This window comes from Marmota marmota, unplaced genomic scaffold, assembly GCF_001458135.2.
Source record: "Marmota marmota marmota unplaced genomic scaffold, marMar, whole genome shotgun sequence".
NCBI lineage: Eukaryota > Metazoa > Chordata > Mammalia > Rodentia > Sciuridae > Marmota > Marmota marmota.
The window spans coordinates 3,793,591-3,813,904 of NW_026000022.1; the positions used below are offsets into that span (position 1 = coordinate 3,793,591).

The 20,314-nt window shown below is 37.5% G+C and overlaps 1 protein-coding gene across 4 annotated transcripts in view; it reads right to left on the minus strand.

The window, feature by feature from the left end:
* The window catches only part of Il1rl2 (interleukin 1 receptor like 2), a 40,095-nt gene that overhangs the window by 19,268 nt on the left and 513 nt on the right, over positions 1 to 20,314 (minus strand). For 3 of the 4 annotated variants that reach the window (XM_048810486.1, XM_048810484.1, XM_015504958.2), the window contains exons 2-6: positions 19,791 to 19,860; positions 18,775 to 19,009; positions 16,586 to 16,781; positions 8,271 to 8,430; positions 4,525 to 4,599 (exon numbers count right to left, since the gene is read on the minus strand). In XM_048810486.1, the coding sequence (XP_048666443.1) occupies positions 4,525 to 4,599; positions 8,271 to 8,430; positions 16,586 to 16,781; positions 18,775 to 19,009; positions 19,791 to 19,854 (730 nt within the window). In that variant the 5' untranslated portion in view covers positions 19,855 to 19,860. Of the gene's footprint in view, positions 1 to 4,524; positions 4,600 to 8,270; positions 8,431 to 16,585; positions 16,782 to 18,774; positions 19,010 to 19,790; positions 19,861 to 20,037; positions 20,313 to 20,314 lie in introns of those variants that run through there. The other variant, XM_048810485.1, reaches the window with a different exon arrangement.

The following is a 20,314-nucleotide window of genomic DNA, read 5'->3' on the forward strand; positions in this document are numbered from 1 at the left end:
TGGTTCTACATATACATTGGCAATGGCCTTCTATACAGTTCAAAGTAAGCTGTTCATTCATTTCCCATTTAACAGCCGTTTCTTGAGCGTCTGCTACATTCTCGTCTCTGTTTTGAGCCCAGGTGAATCAGCAGGGAAGAGAACAGACAAAAAGCAAAGCTCTTCAGGAGCATAAGCTCAAACAGAACCAGAGAAACTAAAAGAAAACTTTAAAAGTATGTGAGAGTAAAAAGTGAATTTGTGAAAAGGGTTGGGAGGATAGAGGGTGGTTGCATGAGACTCTCTAACGAGGTGGACAGGGGAGCTAACTCCTCGCAGATCTGATGGAGGGGAGGGAACAAATGGTATGTGGCTGGAGAACAGCATCCAAGCTGAAGGGATAGCAAGCAAAACCTTTGAGGTGGAGCTGTGCTTGGGCTGTTGGAGCAGTGGGAGCAGAGGGGTAGGCTGGGAGGAGGAGGGTCAGGATGAGGGCGAGAGCTCCTGAGCATAGGGTGGGAAGAGGCAAGCCACCAAATGCCACGCTGGGCACCGTGAGGACTTGGACCTTCTTGCAAGTGAGATGGGAAACCTCTGGAGAGTTTCAACATGATCGCTCGTCTTCATTGTCAGTAACAGGTGAGAATGCCCTTTAAACATACCCTTGCTAATAAATGGTATCACATGGTTTTCAATCCTTGCCGATTTCATAGGTAAATATACTTTAATGTACACTTCTTTTATTGGAAATGAATATTTTTAATATTTTGTTGGTTTTTTTCCCTTGTGTGAATTTTTATGGCCTCACTCAGATTCTGCAGTTTTATTGATCTGTTTTTTTTTAAGTATATAAATGATATTACCTATTTTCTGTCATCTTTATTCCAAACATTCTCTCCTACTTTGCCCTTTACTTTTTTTTAAATTTTTTTTTTTCATTTGTAGATAGGCACAATACCTTATTTTATTTATTTATTTATTTATTTTTAATTTTTTTTTTTTAAAGAGAGAGAGAGAGAGAGAGAATTTTTTTTAATGTTTATTTTTTAGTTATCAGCGGACACAACATCTTTGTTTGTATGTGGTGCTGAGGATCGAACCCGGGCGGCACACATGCCAGGCGAGCGCGCTACCGCTTGAGCCACATCCCCAGCCCTTATTTATTTATTTATTTATTTAATGTGGTGCCTCATACATGCTAGGCAAGCACTGAGTCACAACCACAGCCTCTGCCCTTTACTTTTTAACTTTACTATTTTCTATATATACAGGTATTTGTATTTCGTTTTGTTTTTCATATTTTTAACTTTCAAATATTGAACAAGGAGTTTATATATATTCAACGTACATAGTATGAAACACTTGATATACATATAGAATGTGTGTATGTATGCACATATATATACTATAATGTTTACTACGATCAAATTAAGAAATACATCCATCAGACTTCCAGAACTGTTTCATCCTTTTTTTCTTTAAATATCACTCTTTATTTATTTTAAATTGGTCAATTTTATGTTATATGATTTTTAAAAATTTTTATTGGTGCATTATAATTATACATATTAATGGATTCATTATGCTATATTTCTATGTGCACATAACATAACTTGATCGATCTCATCCTCTAGTATCTTCCCTTTCCCTCTCCTCCTCCCTCCCCTTGATTTGCTTGCTCTATTCTCATGATCTCCATTATTTTTATTATTATCATTTTAATTGGTGCATTATAATTATATAAATATAAATGTGTATAGATGCCGGATATATTTTGTCACATTCATACAGGACATAGCATAATTTGGTAGATTTCATTCCCCAATACTTCTCCATCCCTCCCCTCCTCCCTGTCTCTCTATCCCCTTCCTCTACTCTCTGGGTCTCCCTTCTATTTTCATGAGATCCCCTTTATTTAATTTTATTTATTAATTCCTTCTTTTTTCTCGCTCTCTCTAGCTTTCACATATGGGAGAAAACATTTGAGATATTTGCATATTGTTCCATCTTTTAACTTGTGATTCCCCCCACACACACTGGTTTTATGCAGAGAAACTATGATATTCTTATGGTTGGATGGAAAATGGATCCAGAGAAAATAGAATCCATTTCAATTTAGTAATTACATGAAATAAATGTCAATGGATGTGGGGAAAATAACCCTAATCATGCAAATCACTTCAAGATGACATGCCAAACATATTCTTGAAGGGAAATGCTGGTGCTCTGGAGATGAGAGATGCTGGGATTACCCAACAGCTGTTTGCCCGTACATAATCACCTGTGGCAGTTGTGTCCCAAGAGAAAATAGGCTTTACAGGGCCTGTGGAAATAACCAACAAGGCCAGAGAAAGTATGTTAACATCAAGATAATATACTATTATTTCAGGCCTGTGAAATGATACTGGCTTTGAAAGTTTCTTTTGTGTTGGAATAACCCCTATAGAAGAATTGATAGTGTTTATAACATTTTAGATAATTAACATTTTTTTCTAAGTAGATATTCATTTAAAAACAATTATATATTTATCTTCCTCCTAAAAGACTCCTGCTTTTTAGCTAAGTATGTCAGAATTTCCAAAGACAGAAGTGGGAAATGAAGTCGGTCAACCTTGTCTTCTAGGTGTTTATGAGATCTCCAAGGGAATCCATGCAGTGAATACATATACCCAAGCATCCACTATAGTGGGCATCCATAGTTCCTTAAAATTCAAAAAGAACTTCTAAATAAAGGCCTAGGGCCTTTTCAACAGATTTCTGTTCATTGTTTCGTAAGCTTGGCATCCCCAAGTCTTCTATTCAGGTATCCTGGAATTGGGGAAAGGAGATTTCTGGAAGTTTACCTCCCTTCCACCAGACACCCATCAACTCTTCCACCCCATTAGAATACTATATTAGAATACTATATGATGCATTCCCAAATCCAAACCAACTATGGGATTTATCATTCTACTTTTTTTTTCTTTTAGTATATTCGTTATTTCCTATTTTTATCTTTTTTTCCTTAGTAGTTCTTTTTTTAGAGAGATAAATGGTTATTTATGTATTTTAATTATTTCTACACTTAATTATGATAATATTTAAAAATACAGACTTGTTTAGAGTACAGTTGTGGTCACATGCCAGGAAGTTCAATATGATATATTCTCACTGTCATTATTTTCTAAATATTCTTGAACTCCAGCTTTGGTTTAATCTCTACCCAAGAAAACAAATATTTAGGATATGAGTTTGTTGTTAATTTCTCTTTTATAAAATTTTTTAAAGGTTTTAAGTGATAAATAATAATTACATGTTATAATACAATATTATAATATGATTTTTGATATGTTAACAATGTGAAATAATCAAATCAAGCTAGTTAACAATTCCATCATCTCACATATTTAATGAGGGAGATTTTTTCATTGTTTTGATTTTAGTTATGACTTTCTAGGCTTACTGCATTTTTATTGTACCATGTGGTCTGTGCAGTTTCCTCTTTGGGGACCCTGCATTTTTCACAGATATTTATGAGAGTGATCTATTAAATACATTTGCATGTGATTTTGCTGAAATGTTTTAGATTCTTATTTGCCTAATAAATCTGAGTATATTAAAATCTCCCACTACCATTGAAACAATAATATTGTCTTAATTGTATTGTCCTTAGATTTCTGAGACTTTTAGCTTTATATATTTTGATGTACTGCTATTTAATACATAAAAGTTTGAATTTTAGGACATATTGTAATTTTGATTAATATAAAGTGATTCAATTTGTCATGGGGGGGGGGAATTCTTGAAAGATTATTATCAGACTGAAGTCAAGCAACTTGATCATTCATGTTAACGTCTGCAAGTATCTTGCTTATGCAATTATTTTTCATCTTTTAGGTCATGCATTTTTTCCGTATGTATCTTTTGAAAAGAGAAATTATTAAATTTACAAAATTCTAATTAATTTTTAATATTTGATTCAATCTGAACACCTATGTTTAATGGAAACTTTAATTTGCTTTTTCTTTTTGAGAAAGTACTTAAGGTTTTTTTTTTTAATTTTACTAGTGACTTCCTTTATGTTTCAAGGAATAACTTGAACCACCTTTTCTCTACGTAGAGAGGCAATTTTTATGTTCCTATCCTATAAAAATGAAGGAATATAATATGATCACTTCCACCTTAATGCTCTTCCAGTAATAGATAATATAACCCAGAATTCCCAATCAACATTATTTAGTTATAGTTTTATATTATGTGTTGTCTTTTTCAAGAGTTATCTTTACATTTTCATCACCTCTACACAAACAGACTTACAGTAATCATCTAGAACTACCGTGATCACCCTCCCCCTAAGAACTCCAATATTGTAACTTCTCCAAGCCCCAGCTCTGTTTGTTTTTATTTTGATGCCTCTCCTGATCAGCAGGTATATCCAAAGCCGTAAACTGGATGTGTATGGGATTTGTCTTCACAATCGAAATTCAGAATATTCACTAGACAAAACATGAGGACATAGTGAGTTGAGCCCTCGGTGATGTCAATGGCTTCCATAATTTTACTCACCAAGTTGTACTTCAATGGAATTGTTTTTTGGATAAATTATTTTAGGAATTCTTCTTTCATTTCCAACTCTTCCTGCTAAGAAATCAAATCCACAGCAAATGGCATTAGAATACTATATGATACATCCCCAAATACCATAATATAATAGCAAGAAGCACATCAGAGAACAGATCAATAAACACTGGTCAAGAAAAGTCAAAACCTATGGTGTGAGAAATTATTCATAAATTTATATATTTTTTTCAACTGGGAATAACTAAATTGCTGAGGAGGGAAAAACTTAGAACTTGAGTTATCAAAGGAATTTCCCTCATTGTATATTTGGTATAAATGTAAACTAATGAGATGGTATAATAAAAACCTCATTACTTATTAATCCAAACACACTTTTCAAGTTCTGGCTAGTTAGAAATGATGTCCCCAACTTATCAGTATCTTCAGTTCCATTCTTCTTTCTTTCTATCATTTTGGTGTTCTTTTAAATCCTTTTCTGTCATTTTCTAGCTCTTTCATCTATACCACTCCCACTTTATGCTTGTCTCTCCAGATTGATCCTCTGGATCCCGTGCTCCTTGGATTTTCCCACTCCTTCCCTTCCCAATTTGCCCACTAAAAGTTAACAATCCCCTGCTTAGTCCTTCATTCCTTCTATATATTTGGGGTAGGATGTGGAAATGTAATGAAGGAAGCTAGGGGAGAATGCAGCAATACATGCCCTGTACGCTGGCCATGATAATTGTGCATTCTACAAACTATTCCAACCCAGTATCCCCAAATAGCAGCTATCACCAACTAGTCCCCATACCCCCACTCACTGGATCACACACATCTCAAATCTGGAAGTCATTCTAGGAAACAGCTTTTCTTTCATCCTCCTCAATTTCATCACCAGTGCAACAAATTTTACCTCCAAACATTTCATAGTCTGTGCCTCTGTCTCCACTTCTAAGTCATCTTATTCTCTACTCTTTTCCTGGACAATCTCATCCACACTTGCGATCTTCAATTACCACTTCAGGCTTTGAAAGTCATATCTCCAGACCTTACTTTAAGCTCCAGACCCACAAAGGACATGGCCTTCTCTACATCTCCTTTTGGATTTCTCAAAGGTACCTCACATTCAGCCTATTAATGACCAAACTCATGATCTGACTCTTAGATCTGTTTTGTTCAGCCTCATGACTCTGCGCTTGTACCCACCCAAAACTTGTTTAATGGCAACATGGTAAAGCTTATGTATAAATGGCCCCTTGAGCCTGCCCCTGTTTAATTCCATGTCCTCAGTTCCCTCCACTCCTCATCTCAGACATACTTATGTTCAAATGAACTTCATTACAGATGCAACATAAACCATGACATTTCACACTTCCACACTTTGCCTTATGCTATTCTGCCTAAAGACCACTTCTTATTTTTCTTTACATTTATAAAATCTATTCATCCTTCAAAATTCTGCTGAAAGAAAACTTGAAATGGAACCACCATGTGACCTAGTAATTCCACCTGAGCATATACCCAAAGAACTTCAAATCAACAAACTATAGTGATAGCCATATCAATGCTCATAACAGCTCAATTCCCAATACCTAAGGTATGGAACCAACCTAGATGCCCTTCAATGGATGAATGGATAAAGAAAATGTGGTACATATGCACAATGGAATATTACTCTGCCATAAATAAAAAATGAAATTGAATCATTTGCCAGTACAAGGATGGAACTGGAGGCTACCATGCTAAATGAAATAAGCCAATCCCCCCAAAACCAAAGGCCAAATGTTTTCTCTCTGAAATGTGTATAATGACTCAAAAGAGGTGGAGGCAGGGTAGGGGGGGATGAATGAGGTTCACCAGATTGGACAGGGAAAAATGGGGGGAAGGGAGAGGAGATGGGTTTAGGAAAGACAGTAGAAGGAATTGGACATAACTTGCCTGCATTCATATATATGAATACATGACCTAAGTATAACTCCACATCATGTACAACCACAAGAATGGGAACTTATACTCCATGTATGTAGGAGGTGTTAAAATACATTCTACTGTCATGTGTAAGTAAAAAGAACAAATAAAAAAAACTGGAAAAAAATTCGACTGAAAGCTAATTTCTCTTAAGAGCCTCCCTAGACCATTTTCTTGCCACCTTGTAGCTCCTTCTGTTCTTTTTTGTGTCCCTTGACACCATCAATAAGGTGAACCTTAGCATATAATGTTAAAAATAATTCATTTATATCTTCAAATTCACTACCACCAGGCTGGAGTTTCTCAACAGAAGGAATGATGTTCTCAAAGTTTTAAATTGTCAGGGTGTAATGAAATTCTGGGCATATGACAGATCATACATGTTGATTGATTGAACTGGCAGGAACTATAGACTCTTGGACCCCGTGACCTCTTGAGGTATTCTTTTTCTTTTTTCCTTTATAAATTTCAACCTTCTGAAAAAGTTTCCCATTTACTCATGCAAAACTGAAGCATTTTGGTAATCGGCTAGTCATTTGGTTAGTAAACGGACCTATGCTTTGACAAGGCCAGACACTGAGCTTGGTGCTGGGATTCAGCTGGGAACAAGATAAGGACAGAGAAATTCCCAGCAACAGGAAACCCAAGAGCACGAAAATCATGAAATCTAGCTCCGTTTTTTGCTTTCTTAATTAAGTGACCCTCGGTGAAGGAAGTCAAAATGGAAGCCACCCCCAAACATCGAATCACATGCGTGATTTCAGCAAAGAGTACCGGGGGGACACAGGAGGAAGATCGGGCTGGAATGCAGGGCATCACTGGACTCCAGGAACAAAGGGACCATCCTGGATTGACGTGGAGCCCTCCAGAGGGGCGGCAGGGAGTCACTGCTGCTGAAAGGACCCTCTAGGGAATAACACCATCAAGAACTGGCTACGTATCCCCCAGAACTGGAAATTAGTGACCAATATGAAGGTCCAAGTCAAAGAAATATCCAGCCTTTCATTCTTTCCCTCTAGACGAGTAAATGCAGAAAGTAACTCTCTACTGAAGAATGAGCAGAAAGTGACAAGAAGAAATCTTTGCCCGGTGTGTGTAGAAGGAAACGTGTCTGCTTGGACAATGAAGGCCAGGGCTTCAGTCCTATTTCTGACGTGAGTCAGCTTTGTGAATTTGATGAGTTGCTTCTGTCCTGAGCCCCCATAAAATTCATGGTTTGAGCCAAATTATTTTGAGGATTTCTTTTAAGATTCTACTTTTCAAATCTCCAGGGCATATGTTCCACAAAACTGGCTGTTCTGGGTCAAGAAATGAAATCTCATGAACAACAGGTTATTCTAGAACTATGGCCAGAAACACTGAACCTTACAGAGCCCAAGACAGAGAAGGCCGATGCTGGAGTGGCCCACAAATCGCTCACAATAGTGAAGGCTGAGGGAAATATGGGTCAAATTAATAATACCCATGAAGCACTGAATACCTACACTTTGTCAGGCACCAGAACAGCTACTCTATATACCTGATCTCATTTCATTTTCCCAAATCAACCAAAAGTTTTGAATATTCTTGTTTTGCTTTTATTTTTGTTTTTTACAGATGGGGAGAACTAAGTTGCTCGTGCCCTTTTGCCTCACTCTTTCTACCCTCTGATCTATCAGTGACATATTTCAAAGCCTATTAATCTTCAAGAAAATAAAAATCCAGATCACTTCTGCCCAAAGCCTGAAGCCAACCGGCTCAGCTTTGTGTGAGGGAGACCAGGCAACAGGTGTAAGTGTACTTACCGATGCTCACGTTGATGCTGTTCAGAACCCTGTATGCTCTCCCGGCATGTGTCAGCTCGGCTGCACACGCATAGCTCCCGCTGTCCTCTGCAGAGACATCATACACAACAAGCTTCATTTCCACAGGAACAAACCGTGTCTCTGTGATCTCTTTACAATCCTAAATAAAATAAATAAATAAATTCCAGTTAGCGTTTGGGGGTACCAGTTACACTCCTAATTAGCCCCATCCTCAGAACTGTAGGAAGATAAGAAATCTATGTGAACCCTAAACCTTAGATCATTTACAATCTAATTAAAAGACCAACAGATGATAGATGATTGATAGATAGATAGATAGATAGAAAGAAAGAATAGATGGAGATGACAAGTAGATGAATGGATGGATGGATGAATGGATGGATGGATAGAGAGAAAAGAATAAAAGATAGACAGATGGATAGATAGAGCAGGAATTCCTTTGTGGAATTCATTTATGGATGCATGTTGTGTGTGTGACATAATCCGTAATCTGTATATTTGTATCTGTCCATCTCTATCCTTCTCCAGAAGATTTGACAAAGTATTTCCTAGGCTAAAATGAGTGACACAAACAGTCCAATAAGAGTTGAGAGGGAAAGGACTTGTGTAGGTTAGAGAGAAGACTTCATGGAGGAAGACTGGGACTAGGTCATAAAGGATTTTAGCAGAAGAACAGGAACAGGTAGGAATGTCCTCCATTGCAAGGCCCATTTCTCCAAGTGGAAACTCATCTAATGGTAGGAAGCCCCTGTGCTTTGTAAAGCCCAGGGGGATTGTAAGACTGTAAGTCTAGGTGAATAGTGGCTGTTTCTACCATGTTGCAGGCTCAATTATACCTTCTCTACTATTGGGGTTTTATTTTACAAAATCCAAAATAACTCTTCACAAAAAAAATCATGTTTGGAGGTGTAAACAGTGATAAAAGAACACTTTCCAATCCACAGAGAATAGCTACCACATGACTTCTCATGTCAGCCAGGCCGCCACCAAACTCCACCAACCTGAAGCCAATTAGTCTCAGGAATGCCTTTCCCTCTAAGTCACCCTTAGCAACCACCCAGAGGGCAAGCCTCACCATTCACTTGTCCTATCAGAAGCTCGTATTCTCATGCTCGTCACCACACCTTTCTCTCATTGGGCCAATTCTGCAGTCTTTCTCAAACCTGTTCCCCTTCAGGAAAGCTCCACTCCAGAATGACTGATTGGCTAATTGAGTCCAATTATTCAGTCAAACATTTGAGTTCCTGCTCTTTATCAGCACTGTGTGAGGCCTTGATCACTCAGGAATAAGGTGTAGTCTCTGTCCTCAGGGAGCTCACAGTCTAATAGATGAAGAAGACATATAAACATCTATTTTAATAAAAATTTATTCAAAATGTTTTAATTGTGGGAGCTCTCTCTTCATTTAGTCAGCCACAGTTCAGAGTCATACCTCATTCCCTATCCAAGAACAATGTGAATAATTCCACCTTGCATGGTGAAACCCATTACATAATGCCAGAGTGGATATTTGTTGATTTGCGATATCCATTATGACTTCCCAGAAGTATTATATTATTTCCCCATAAGTACCCTACCTGGGAAACCAAATTATCACGTAGACAACTGCTCACCACATAGAAAGGGAATTAGTATTAAGAGTCAGATGGAAGGCATCAGACCCTGATGATATGATGTCTCATTCTTCAGGACACAAATAAACACTAATTTTGAGTCCTCAGACTTCAGAAATCTCTTTCCTGGGTAGTCTTCATTTGATAGTCCCTGGCTAGGCATAATCTCTGGCTGTCTCTTCCTATATGCTTCCATTGTTGAACAGTCTTCCTCCTGATTGACTTGTTCTTCCTTTCAAAATATGCAAATATTTGATAATATTAATTATTGGCCTTACTAACTGAGGGTAAGTCTTTCCCTTTAGAGTGAAGTGGAATGCCCTGTCTGATCCAATGGAAAATTATTTCAGAGTGTAAATTCTCTGCAAGGCTTCATCTTTATTTTAAATTTTGAGAGTGATGTTTCACTATCAAGATTTATGATTAAAATATGAATAAAAAGAGAGCCAATATTTGAATGTCTTATATATTCCAGGTATCAAGATGAACACCCCTAACCTGGCATGCACAATGTTTCAGAGACACAAAATAGCCCAGCGCATTCTGGCTAAGATACAATGGCTATAAAAGACTGATGGAGATGAAACTAGGGAGGATGGAGGAGCCCAATTAGTTAGTGGCTGAAACAAAGGCATAACTAGGGTCACTGAGTCTAGCAGGTGAGGCAGTTTCAGAATGAGCCTTTCCTCATATACTGCATGCCTCCTATGACCTCCTATCTCTTAAGTCCATAGGTATTTTTTTAAATGAAGAATCTGAACCCACCATAGATGCTCTCATAGAGTGGAGAATAAGGGCAAGCATCTGATTTTTTAAAGGTCCATAGATAAAATTGGATGCCTACTTGAGACTGTTAATCACAGCTCTGACTCCATCTCCAAGTTCTATGGAAATTTAGATTAGATGATAATAAATTATTTAAACATTCCTACATTGCTAATGACTATCAAAGACTAATCACACTGGAATAGAAAAGAATAGATTTTGTCCTCAAGATAATATTCTTGTGCACTAGCAAGCCTTCTGAAATAACATAGAATAAACTTTGCCTTTCAAGTGCGGAAACTGAGACTCAGCATACCGGGGACTTAACACCACCAAGTTAGTGACAGAGGTGACTCTTACATATCTACTGTCTACCAATATCAAGTGCTTTCACATTTATAGGTCACAAGTCAGGAGAAAAGAATTGCCAGGAGAGTCCTTTTGTCACGACTATAAATCATACTTCCGAGGCCAGGATGTGATGGTTTCAAGGTTGCAGGTGTATGACCAGGAAGCCTGAGGTGCAGTCTAAAGCGCCGCACAGAGGAATGTGTGAACAATATCCTGAGAAGTCCACAGCTGGCTTTGAAAAATAGGTGATACTGAAATCAAAGCCAACTGAGGCTGAGGACACTGTGGCTGGCCGTCAGTGCCTTCTGAGGGAACAGAACTGTTTTAAATGCTAAGGAAAATATGATAGAGCACACAAAGTTCATATCACCCATCCTAACACAGAACAGATATATCAAAACATATAGAATGCATCTAAAACTTTGTTCAAAGTGAAATTACAACTTCAAATGTGTATATTAGAAAATGAGAAAGGCTTATGATAGAAGAATGATAGGAGACTCTATCTCAGAAAGTTAATAAAAAATTTAAATTAAAAGCAAATATCAGAGGGGGAAAACTAGATGAGAACAGAAATTAATAAATCAGAGAACTAATGAGAGAATTAACAAAATCTAAAAATTGCACTATAAAAACACTAATAAAAATTGATAAGTTCCTGCCAAGAGTAATCAACAAAAAAGTAGGAAAAATGGAAATATACAATATTAGGCATGAAAAAGAAAATAAGACAAATCCTACAAACCCCATATAGACATTAAGAGCATATTTTAGCAATATTATCTTAATAATTTTAAAATTAATATGAAGCACAAATATCTGCACAAGCACATCATACTAAATCTGTTATAAGAAAAAGTAAATATGAACAGTTGTTTAACTCGTAAAGACATTAAATATGTAGCTAAAAAAACTTCCTTTCCATCAAAGAAAGTTCCAATTCCAACTAGCTTCACTGCTAAACTCTAAAAGCACATTCTAAAGAAATGAAACCAATCTTACCGGCACCAAAACAGACTGGTAGACCAATGGTACAGAATAGAAGACACAGAGACAAACCCACAAAATTACAATTATCTTATATTAAACAAAGATGCCAAAAATATGCATTGGAGAAAAGATAGCCTCTTCAACAAATGGTTCTGGGAAAACTGAAAATCCATATGCAACAAAATGAAATTAAATCCCTATCTCTCACCATGCACAAAACTCAACTCAAAATGGACTAAGGACAACCAGAGACCCTGCATCTAATAGAAGAAAAAGTAGGCCCTAATCTCCATCATGTGGGATTAGGCCCCAACTTCCTTAATAAGACTCCTGTGGCACAAGAATTAAAATCAAGAATCAATAAATGGGATGGACTCAAACTAAAAAGTTTCTTCTCAGCAAAAGAAACAATCTGTGAAGTGAATAGACAGCCTACATCTTGGGAGCAAATCTTTACCCCTCACACATCAGATAGAGCACTAATCACTAGGGTATATAGAGAACTCAAAAAAACTAGACACCAAAAAATAAAATAACCCAATAAATAAATGGGCCAAGGACCGAACAGACACTTATCAGAAGATGATATACAATCAGTCAACAAATACATAAAAAAGAAATTCATCATCACTAGCAATTAGAGAAATGCAAATCAAAACCACTCTAAGATTTCGTCTCACTCCAGTCAGAATGGCACCCATTATGAAGACAAACAACAATAAATGTTGGCAAGGATGTGGGGGAAAAGGCACACTAGTACACTTCTGGTGAGATTGAAAATTGGTGCAGCCAATAAGGAAAGCAGTATGGAGATTCCTTGGAAAATTGGGATGGAACCACCATTTGATCCAGCTGTCCCTCTCCTTGGTCTATACCTAAAGGACTTAAAAACAGCATATTACAGGGACATAGCCACATCTATGTTTATAGCAGCACAGTTCACAATAAACTGTGGAGCCAACCTAGATGTCCTTCAGTAGATGAATGGATAAAAAAAAAAAAAAAAAAAAGAACGTGGCATATATGCACAATGGAGTATTACTCAGCAATAAAAGAGAGTAAAATCATGGCATTTAAATGGATAGAGTTAGAGAAGATAATGCTAAATGAAGTTAGCCAATCCCAAATAACCAAATGGCGAATGTTTTCTCTGATATAAGGAGGCTGATTCATAAGTGGGATAGGGAGAGGGAGCATGGGAGGAATGGATGAACTCTAGATAGGGCAGAGGGATGGGAGGGGAAGAGGGGGGCATGGGGTTAGAAATGATAGTGGAATGTGATGGTCATTATTATCCAAAGTACGTATATGAAGACATGAATTGGTGTGAATATACTTTGTATACAACCAGAGATATGAAAAATTGCTCTCTATATGTGTAATAAGAATTGTAATGCATTCCTGTGTCATATATAAATAAAAAATAATTTAAAAATTAAAAAAAGAAATGAAACCCATCTTAAGAATTTCTATTTAAAAAAAAAAAACCATATGCCTCAATTCTACTTATTTTATAATACCAGAAAATCCTTCATATCAAAATCTGACAAGGACTTAACAAGAAACCAAAGTTATGGACCAGTATCACTTACAATATAGATGCAAAAATCCTGAACAAAATATTAGCAAACCAAACCTGGAAATGTATAAAAAGAATCACACACCATTCTGAGTTATATACACGAAGGCAAAATTGGTACAACATTCAAAAACCAGCCTTGTTATTCAACACATTAGCAGAATAAAAAGAAAAATCATACAAAAAGTAAAAAGGTGTTTTATAAAATTTGGCCCCAATAACTAATAAAAATCCAAGTAAGCTAGGGAAATTTCCCTAATCTCATAAAAGACATTTGTTAGTATCTTAAATATCAGTTAATGGGGAAATTTTCCTCCAGTATAAAGATATAAAAATGCTATAGTTGCCATTTTTGGAGAGCTAACAAAATAAATGTCAAATGTCTATAATCTACTAGAATAAAGTAATAACCCTGGAATGTAATAACTTCCAAAGTGTTCAGAGATCCTGGCTAATAAAATAAAGGAAAAGACATAGAAGTTGCAATGATCAAAAGGAATGAATGAATGAAGAATGGAAGGGTGGGAGGGAATGAAAAATGAACTGTCATTAATCTGAAAACATGACTGAATGTGTAGGAAATCCAAAAGACTCTGCAGATCAATTATTAGTATAAATGAATGAATTTACCAAGTTTGCTAGATAGAAGGACAATGCACAAAAATAAATTGTGTTTCTACATTTCAGCAATGAACAGATGACAAGAACACAAAATCCATATTTAAAAACATCAAGTTGCCAGAAATAAAGCTAACAAAATAAATGTCAGACATCTACATAGAAAAATTATAAAACCATTCTATGAAAAATTACATTAAGGAAAATCAAAAGGAGGGATATGCCATGTTTATCATTTAGAAGACTCAAAATTGTAAAGATATCAACCTATGCTAAATTTACTTACACTTCAATCACAATGATACTCAAACATTGTTTTTTGTGAAATTCCAAACACTCATTCAAAAATTTTAATAAAAATTTGAAGAACTACAAAAGAGAAGACAACCCAAAAGGAGAAGGACACAACATGAGAAAGGAAACTTTACCACATGTCAAATCTGAACTATAAATTCAGTGAAATTACAATCAAGATTCCAAAACTTTTTTTTGTGAAAGTTAGCAAGTAGTTTATAAAATTGTGTATAAGTGCAATAATAGCCAAAGTGATATTTAGGGAAAAAGAAAAGTTTAGAAGACTTAAAACTCATAAGACTTGCCCAATGTCGCAACAACTAACAAGAATAAACAGAACAATGCTTTGCAGGACACTGCAGAGAGTTCCCAACCATACCCACATGCAGATAGCAATCAGGGTTAAGTTAGCAATGGTGTGCCAAGCAAGGTAGAAAGGGCAGGTGGACTATAAGTCCACGTGGAAAAATTAAATTTGACCCTTAAAAATTAATGGAAAAGAAAAAACCAGCTAGAGGAACATGCAACAACATGGTTGATTCTCACAGGTTTACTATAAATTTACAGAAACTGTACACAAAATACTATGCATAATGTGATTCAGATTAAATAAAGTTCAAACATTGGCAAATACCATCTGTAAAGCTGTTAAGTCAGAGGAAAATCGATCTTTGGAAACAGGGAGGCATAGTATTCGCAGGCTAGCATGCCAAACACCGGTACCCAAGATACAGAAATATCTCAAATATCCTATAAGTCACCAAGAAGCAGGAATTCAGAAATGGTAACCAAACATGAAAAAAGTCGTCAGTCTCACTGATAACTAAGAAAAAGCAAACCAAAACAACAATAAGAAGATATTTTATACTCGCTTATTTTGTAGAAAATTAAAGTTTATAATACAAAGTCCTACATGAGGTTGTAGGGGATCCTGGTGAGTATATAAACTGATGTAAAACTTTGTAGAGTAATTTGACATCAATAAAGTAGAACATTTCACTCATATGTCTCTCTGGAGCTGGTGATCATGTACCCCGAAAAACTCATGCTGTCAAATGTCCACTAGAAGACCGATATGAAGATATTTATATCCACATTTCTCAATAAAGAGGAAAATAGAAACAACCTAAATGAACATTCGAAATTTAATAAAGACTATCAACAAAAGCAAAAGGTAGCTTTTTGAAAAGCCTGAACTCACAAGTTTCTTGTGAAATGCAATACTTATGTTTGTGTGTGTGTGTGTGTGTGTGTGTGTGTATGAGAAAGAGAGAGAGAGGAGAGAAACAAGAACTAAAGTTGAACTCAGTGCAGAAGCAGACATGGAAAGAGATGAAAAACAATGTTCCAATATGTATAAAATCATGAACAAAATGAGCATTTTCTTAGGAAAAAAAAGATCTTCCTGAAACTGACTCAATCTTACCACTAAAAAAAAAAAAGAATCACGAGACGAAAACCCTCCCATAAAGGAAACTCCGTCCCGTACTGGTAAGTACAACCAAGAAGTTAGGAAAAAGTAATTCCAAACTAAAATAACCAGCCTGTGCTCCTCCAAGCCGAGGATTGCCTTCCAAGTGGGCAGGTGCCAGTGCAGTCATGAAAAGAGGTAAAAACATGAGCTACCGAAAGATGAGCACAGGAGGCTCTGTCTGCATAAACATGGAAGCACGAGACTATACCCAGGTGTGTGTCTGTGTGGCCTTACATGAGGGTGCCGGAGGAGGAGTGGGAAAAGGCATTCCCTGGGGGTCTCTGTATAATCTGTAATCTTTGACCCACTTTCATACAGCAACCATTTGAACAAATTAGTGTCAGGGGGAAAAATGATACCCTGAAAAATATGGATAATTGCAGGGATATGGATGATACAAATAATAAGACATTACAAAGTCATAACCAGAAAGTTTAAATACTACCTAATTAGCAAAGTAATAATATCGATAGCTAAGACTAACAGACCTATCTTAGGCACATGAATCTCTTTTCCCAATCTGCCTTAAAAGAACCAACTTCATCTAGAAAAATCAAATGGATTTTTTTTAAAAGGAGGAAAAAATATCATTAGGATTTTTTTTTTTTACCTTATACCACATTATTGGACCCAAAACACAAGTCTCTGGAAAGTACAGATGACAGGTCAGACTGTCACTGGGTCCGATACGTAATATTTGTTGGTAGTCATCTGATAAGTTGGGTAGACTCCTTCTGGAATTGTCACACCAATGTTTTTCAAAAACAGTTAGGTTCATCCATATTCTGACACAGTTGTTGGCATTCCTGTAAGAAAACAGCAGGCTGAAACCCACAGTCTTAAGCAACCACAAAATCAAATGATTCAGGTCATCTTCTCATTTTTCATATCATTTTCAAGTCACCATACCAATCCTTTCTTAAAAGAAACAGTTTGCAGCCTACAAAACATTGATGACCCAACAACAGATGACATGTATGCAGTAGAGAAACTGGACAACATCTTAAGGAAGAGATCAAATTGAACTCAGCCTCGGAGGGGCAAAATGGACACCATGCATTTCTCCGCAGAGAACACAGAGCACTTACCCAGGATCCCAGCCAAAGAAACCCGCCCAAACCTAAACCCAAAGGAAGCGAGATATAATAAACTAATTCCCTGTGCTCCTTAAAAATATCAGAGTCATGAAAAATAGAGGAACTCCTTCAGATTAAGAGATGAAAGGTTTATGCAATCAAATGCATTACATAATCTTGGACTGAATTCGTTTCTGGAAAGAAAAGAAAAAGTTGTACAGTTCACTGATAGGACCCCTGATAAGATTAGACTAGAAACAACAAGTTAAAGTATGTATGGTTACATTTTCTGAATTTGGTAACTACGCCATGATTATGTGAGGGGATATCCTTGTGGTTAAGAAATATACATTTAAATATTGTGCAGCAAAAGGGGTATGCTATGTACAACTGAAATGGTTTAGAAAAAATATTGTGTGTAATATACACATACACAGATATTATGTGGAGACAGAAAATTATAAGGAAAATATTCTTATACAAATAGAACTCTTGAGGAAGGGTAGATAGGATTTCTCTATATTATTTTGCAGTTTTATGTAACTTTGAAATCATTTCAAGGTAAAAAGTAAAAATATATCCATATTATATATGGATATTACTGATCTGGGAAAATTCATGTTTATTCTTTTCCACGACAAATAATATCTTTGTTTAATTTCTGTAAAAGATGATTTTTCTTCATTTCATGACTTCCAGATTTAAATGTTTTAAATCTGGCTCCAATATCCCTAGTAATTTGTGTGGCACATAATCTCCAACTGCAGTTATAAGTCACAGCCTAGACTATAGCAGGAGAGCAGAGTTCCATGAGACCTCAGCAGCAGACCCCTAGTGGCCAGCGCTGGGGAAAGGAGCCAGGCGGTGACTGACCACTTCCACTGTACACCACTCAGTCAGCCGTTCTGTACCCTGAGTCTGTCTGTCTGATCCAAGTTTCAGAAAGATCAAATAATGTATTACTATCATACAAGTTAGTTAGAGTGAATCACAGAATTATGACCCTTTGATCAAATGTGGTCCACAAATGGATTTCCTTCACATCTCACAGAGCTTTACAAATTGAAAAGTCACACACACACACACACACACACACACACACACACACTCAAATCTCAAATAGACAGCTACCTTTGGTAGCATATGCCCTTTCTAGCTGACCACAGGCCCTTCTAGGCTCAGTGGTCTCCTTCCGCCTTTATTTCAAATGTCCAAAAATAGGAAACAATTCAAAAGTCCCACCAGACCTGTGTCCCTTATCAATTTATTTCCTAGCACAGCACCTTGTGTGGGTTTGGAAAATACTTAATGCTTACTGACTTTTAAATCCTCACCTTAAACAGATCCTTTATGAAGAGAGCTCGAAAGAGGTTTATCCTTATCCGGGTGTGCCGCTTGTCACAAAAACTTTTGGCATTCCAAGAAAGATGGCAACAATAATATTATACTAATATTATACTAATAAACACACTTTGTAAGTTGGTCTGGCCTGAGGCTTCACTTCAATAGGAAAAAAGCATTTCATGTTCTAATAATGGTTTACAAATCTATCGTATTTTAAAATGTGTTCACTGGAAATCATTGTATAACAACCATAAAACTATACAATATTATTTGTTTGATTGCATTTTCTATGTTTATTAAAAATTTATTAAAAGATATACATGCACACATAAAGAGAAAGATTCATATGAATTAGTTCCACTTTAAATGAGGAACTTACTTTATAACACATAGGTAGATGCCCGAGTCCTCCAGTTTCAGGGGAAGAATCAAAATCCAGGTGTGTTCCTGGTGAATTCTAGACTGATTGTCTTTGGAAATGGGGGCTTTGCTAGCAGCACGGTACCACACTACATTTACTTCCCCATATGTGAGCGGAGGGTTTGTACAATTGAAGGCAAAGGGCTGGTCTGCTGATGCTGCCTCATGATGCATATCCGTGTCCTTGCAAGTATCTAGGAAAAGAAAGAAAAAAGCAAGAATAATTAGCCATGGGGGAGGGGGACACAAGAGTCGTGCTGATTATTAGTGTTAATGAACACCTCTTCAATTTTCTAGTCAACTTGAAATTTTATCTGAGAGTTTTCTAAAAAAAAAAAAAAACATCAATAGCCTACTGATTCGAAAACATAATTCCAAGTTCATCAAACCTATCCATCCTGGGTTCCTTCTTCACAAAGGCCTCTCCTATTTGGAATGATTTCCTTCTTTCCCTTCTTAGACTTAATTTTCTGTCCTCCTCCTCATTGTAAGGGAACCCACTTGGTCCTGTTTTCTTTTTACTCTGCCACCTAATTACTACATCTTCAGTAAAAGGTATCCCACCCCAAAAATGGGTTGTTTTTTTTTAACCAAGCTACTTAGATTTTTCTTAGAAATTTGCTCTGTTGAAGTTTTCTTTGTTTTTAATCCTAGATCATAAAATAGCCCTTTGTCCTGTAAGTAGACAGTACTACCTCCATTTAAGCACTTTCACCCAAATCTTGACTTGCATATTGATCTCACTTCTTCCCATCCCAAGAATAACCTGGAAGCTCCGTCGTGACATTGGGGGGCTGAGCATCAGATAACTAGAGTCTACAGCTTTGCCATTTCCCCATTCTGTGGAATTCTGGAGGGCCTTCTAGGGACAGAGTAATTCACAAGGCTCACACCCCAGGAGGTCTGCCCAGGGGGGCTAGCGGTGACTGGCTACCCTGGTGGGCATCCTCTGAGACCGGATGACTCAGAACGTACCTGCTCGGACAAAAAGTGGAAGAGCGATGGACACTCCGCAGAGCAGCCAGGACGGCGTCCTCATTTTGGCCTACGGGGAAGGAAGAAGAAGCTGGGCGGGGGACAAGGCACGGCGCGGGCGCCCGCGCCCCCAAACCTCTCTCCGGCTTCAGAGCCCTCGGAATCCCAGAGACTCCCGACCCGGGCCACTTCACCTGAAGCTCGCCACGTTTTCCCCAAAACTGGCCCTTTCCCTGCCCCTTCTTACTCCCAACGTCCGAGCTCGAGAATGCGGGAGAGCGGGGAGAGGCTCCCTGGTGGCGTCCCTTTCTGCCACCTGGCAGCGAGGCAGGGTCGGCGTCTAGCGCGCCCGGCCGTCTCCCCGGGTCCCCAGCGTGGCGCCCCGGGAGCCTCCCCTGGGCGGCCGTGATCTGCCGGGTCCAGGCGCTCTGAAGCTAAACCCCAAACTCCTCGGGCAGAAGCCAGCGCAGGCGTAACCGGCAAGGGACGGCAGGAAAGGATGGAGGAACCCTGAGCGACACCGC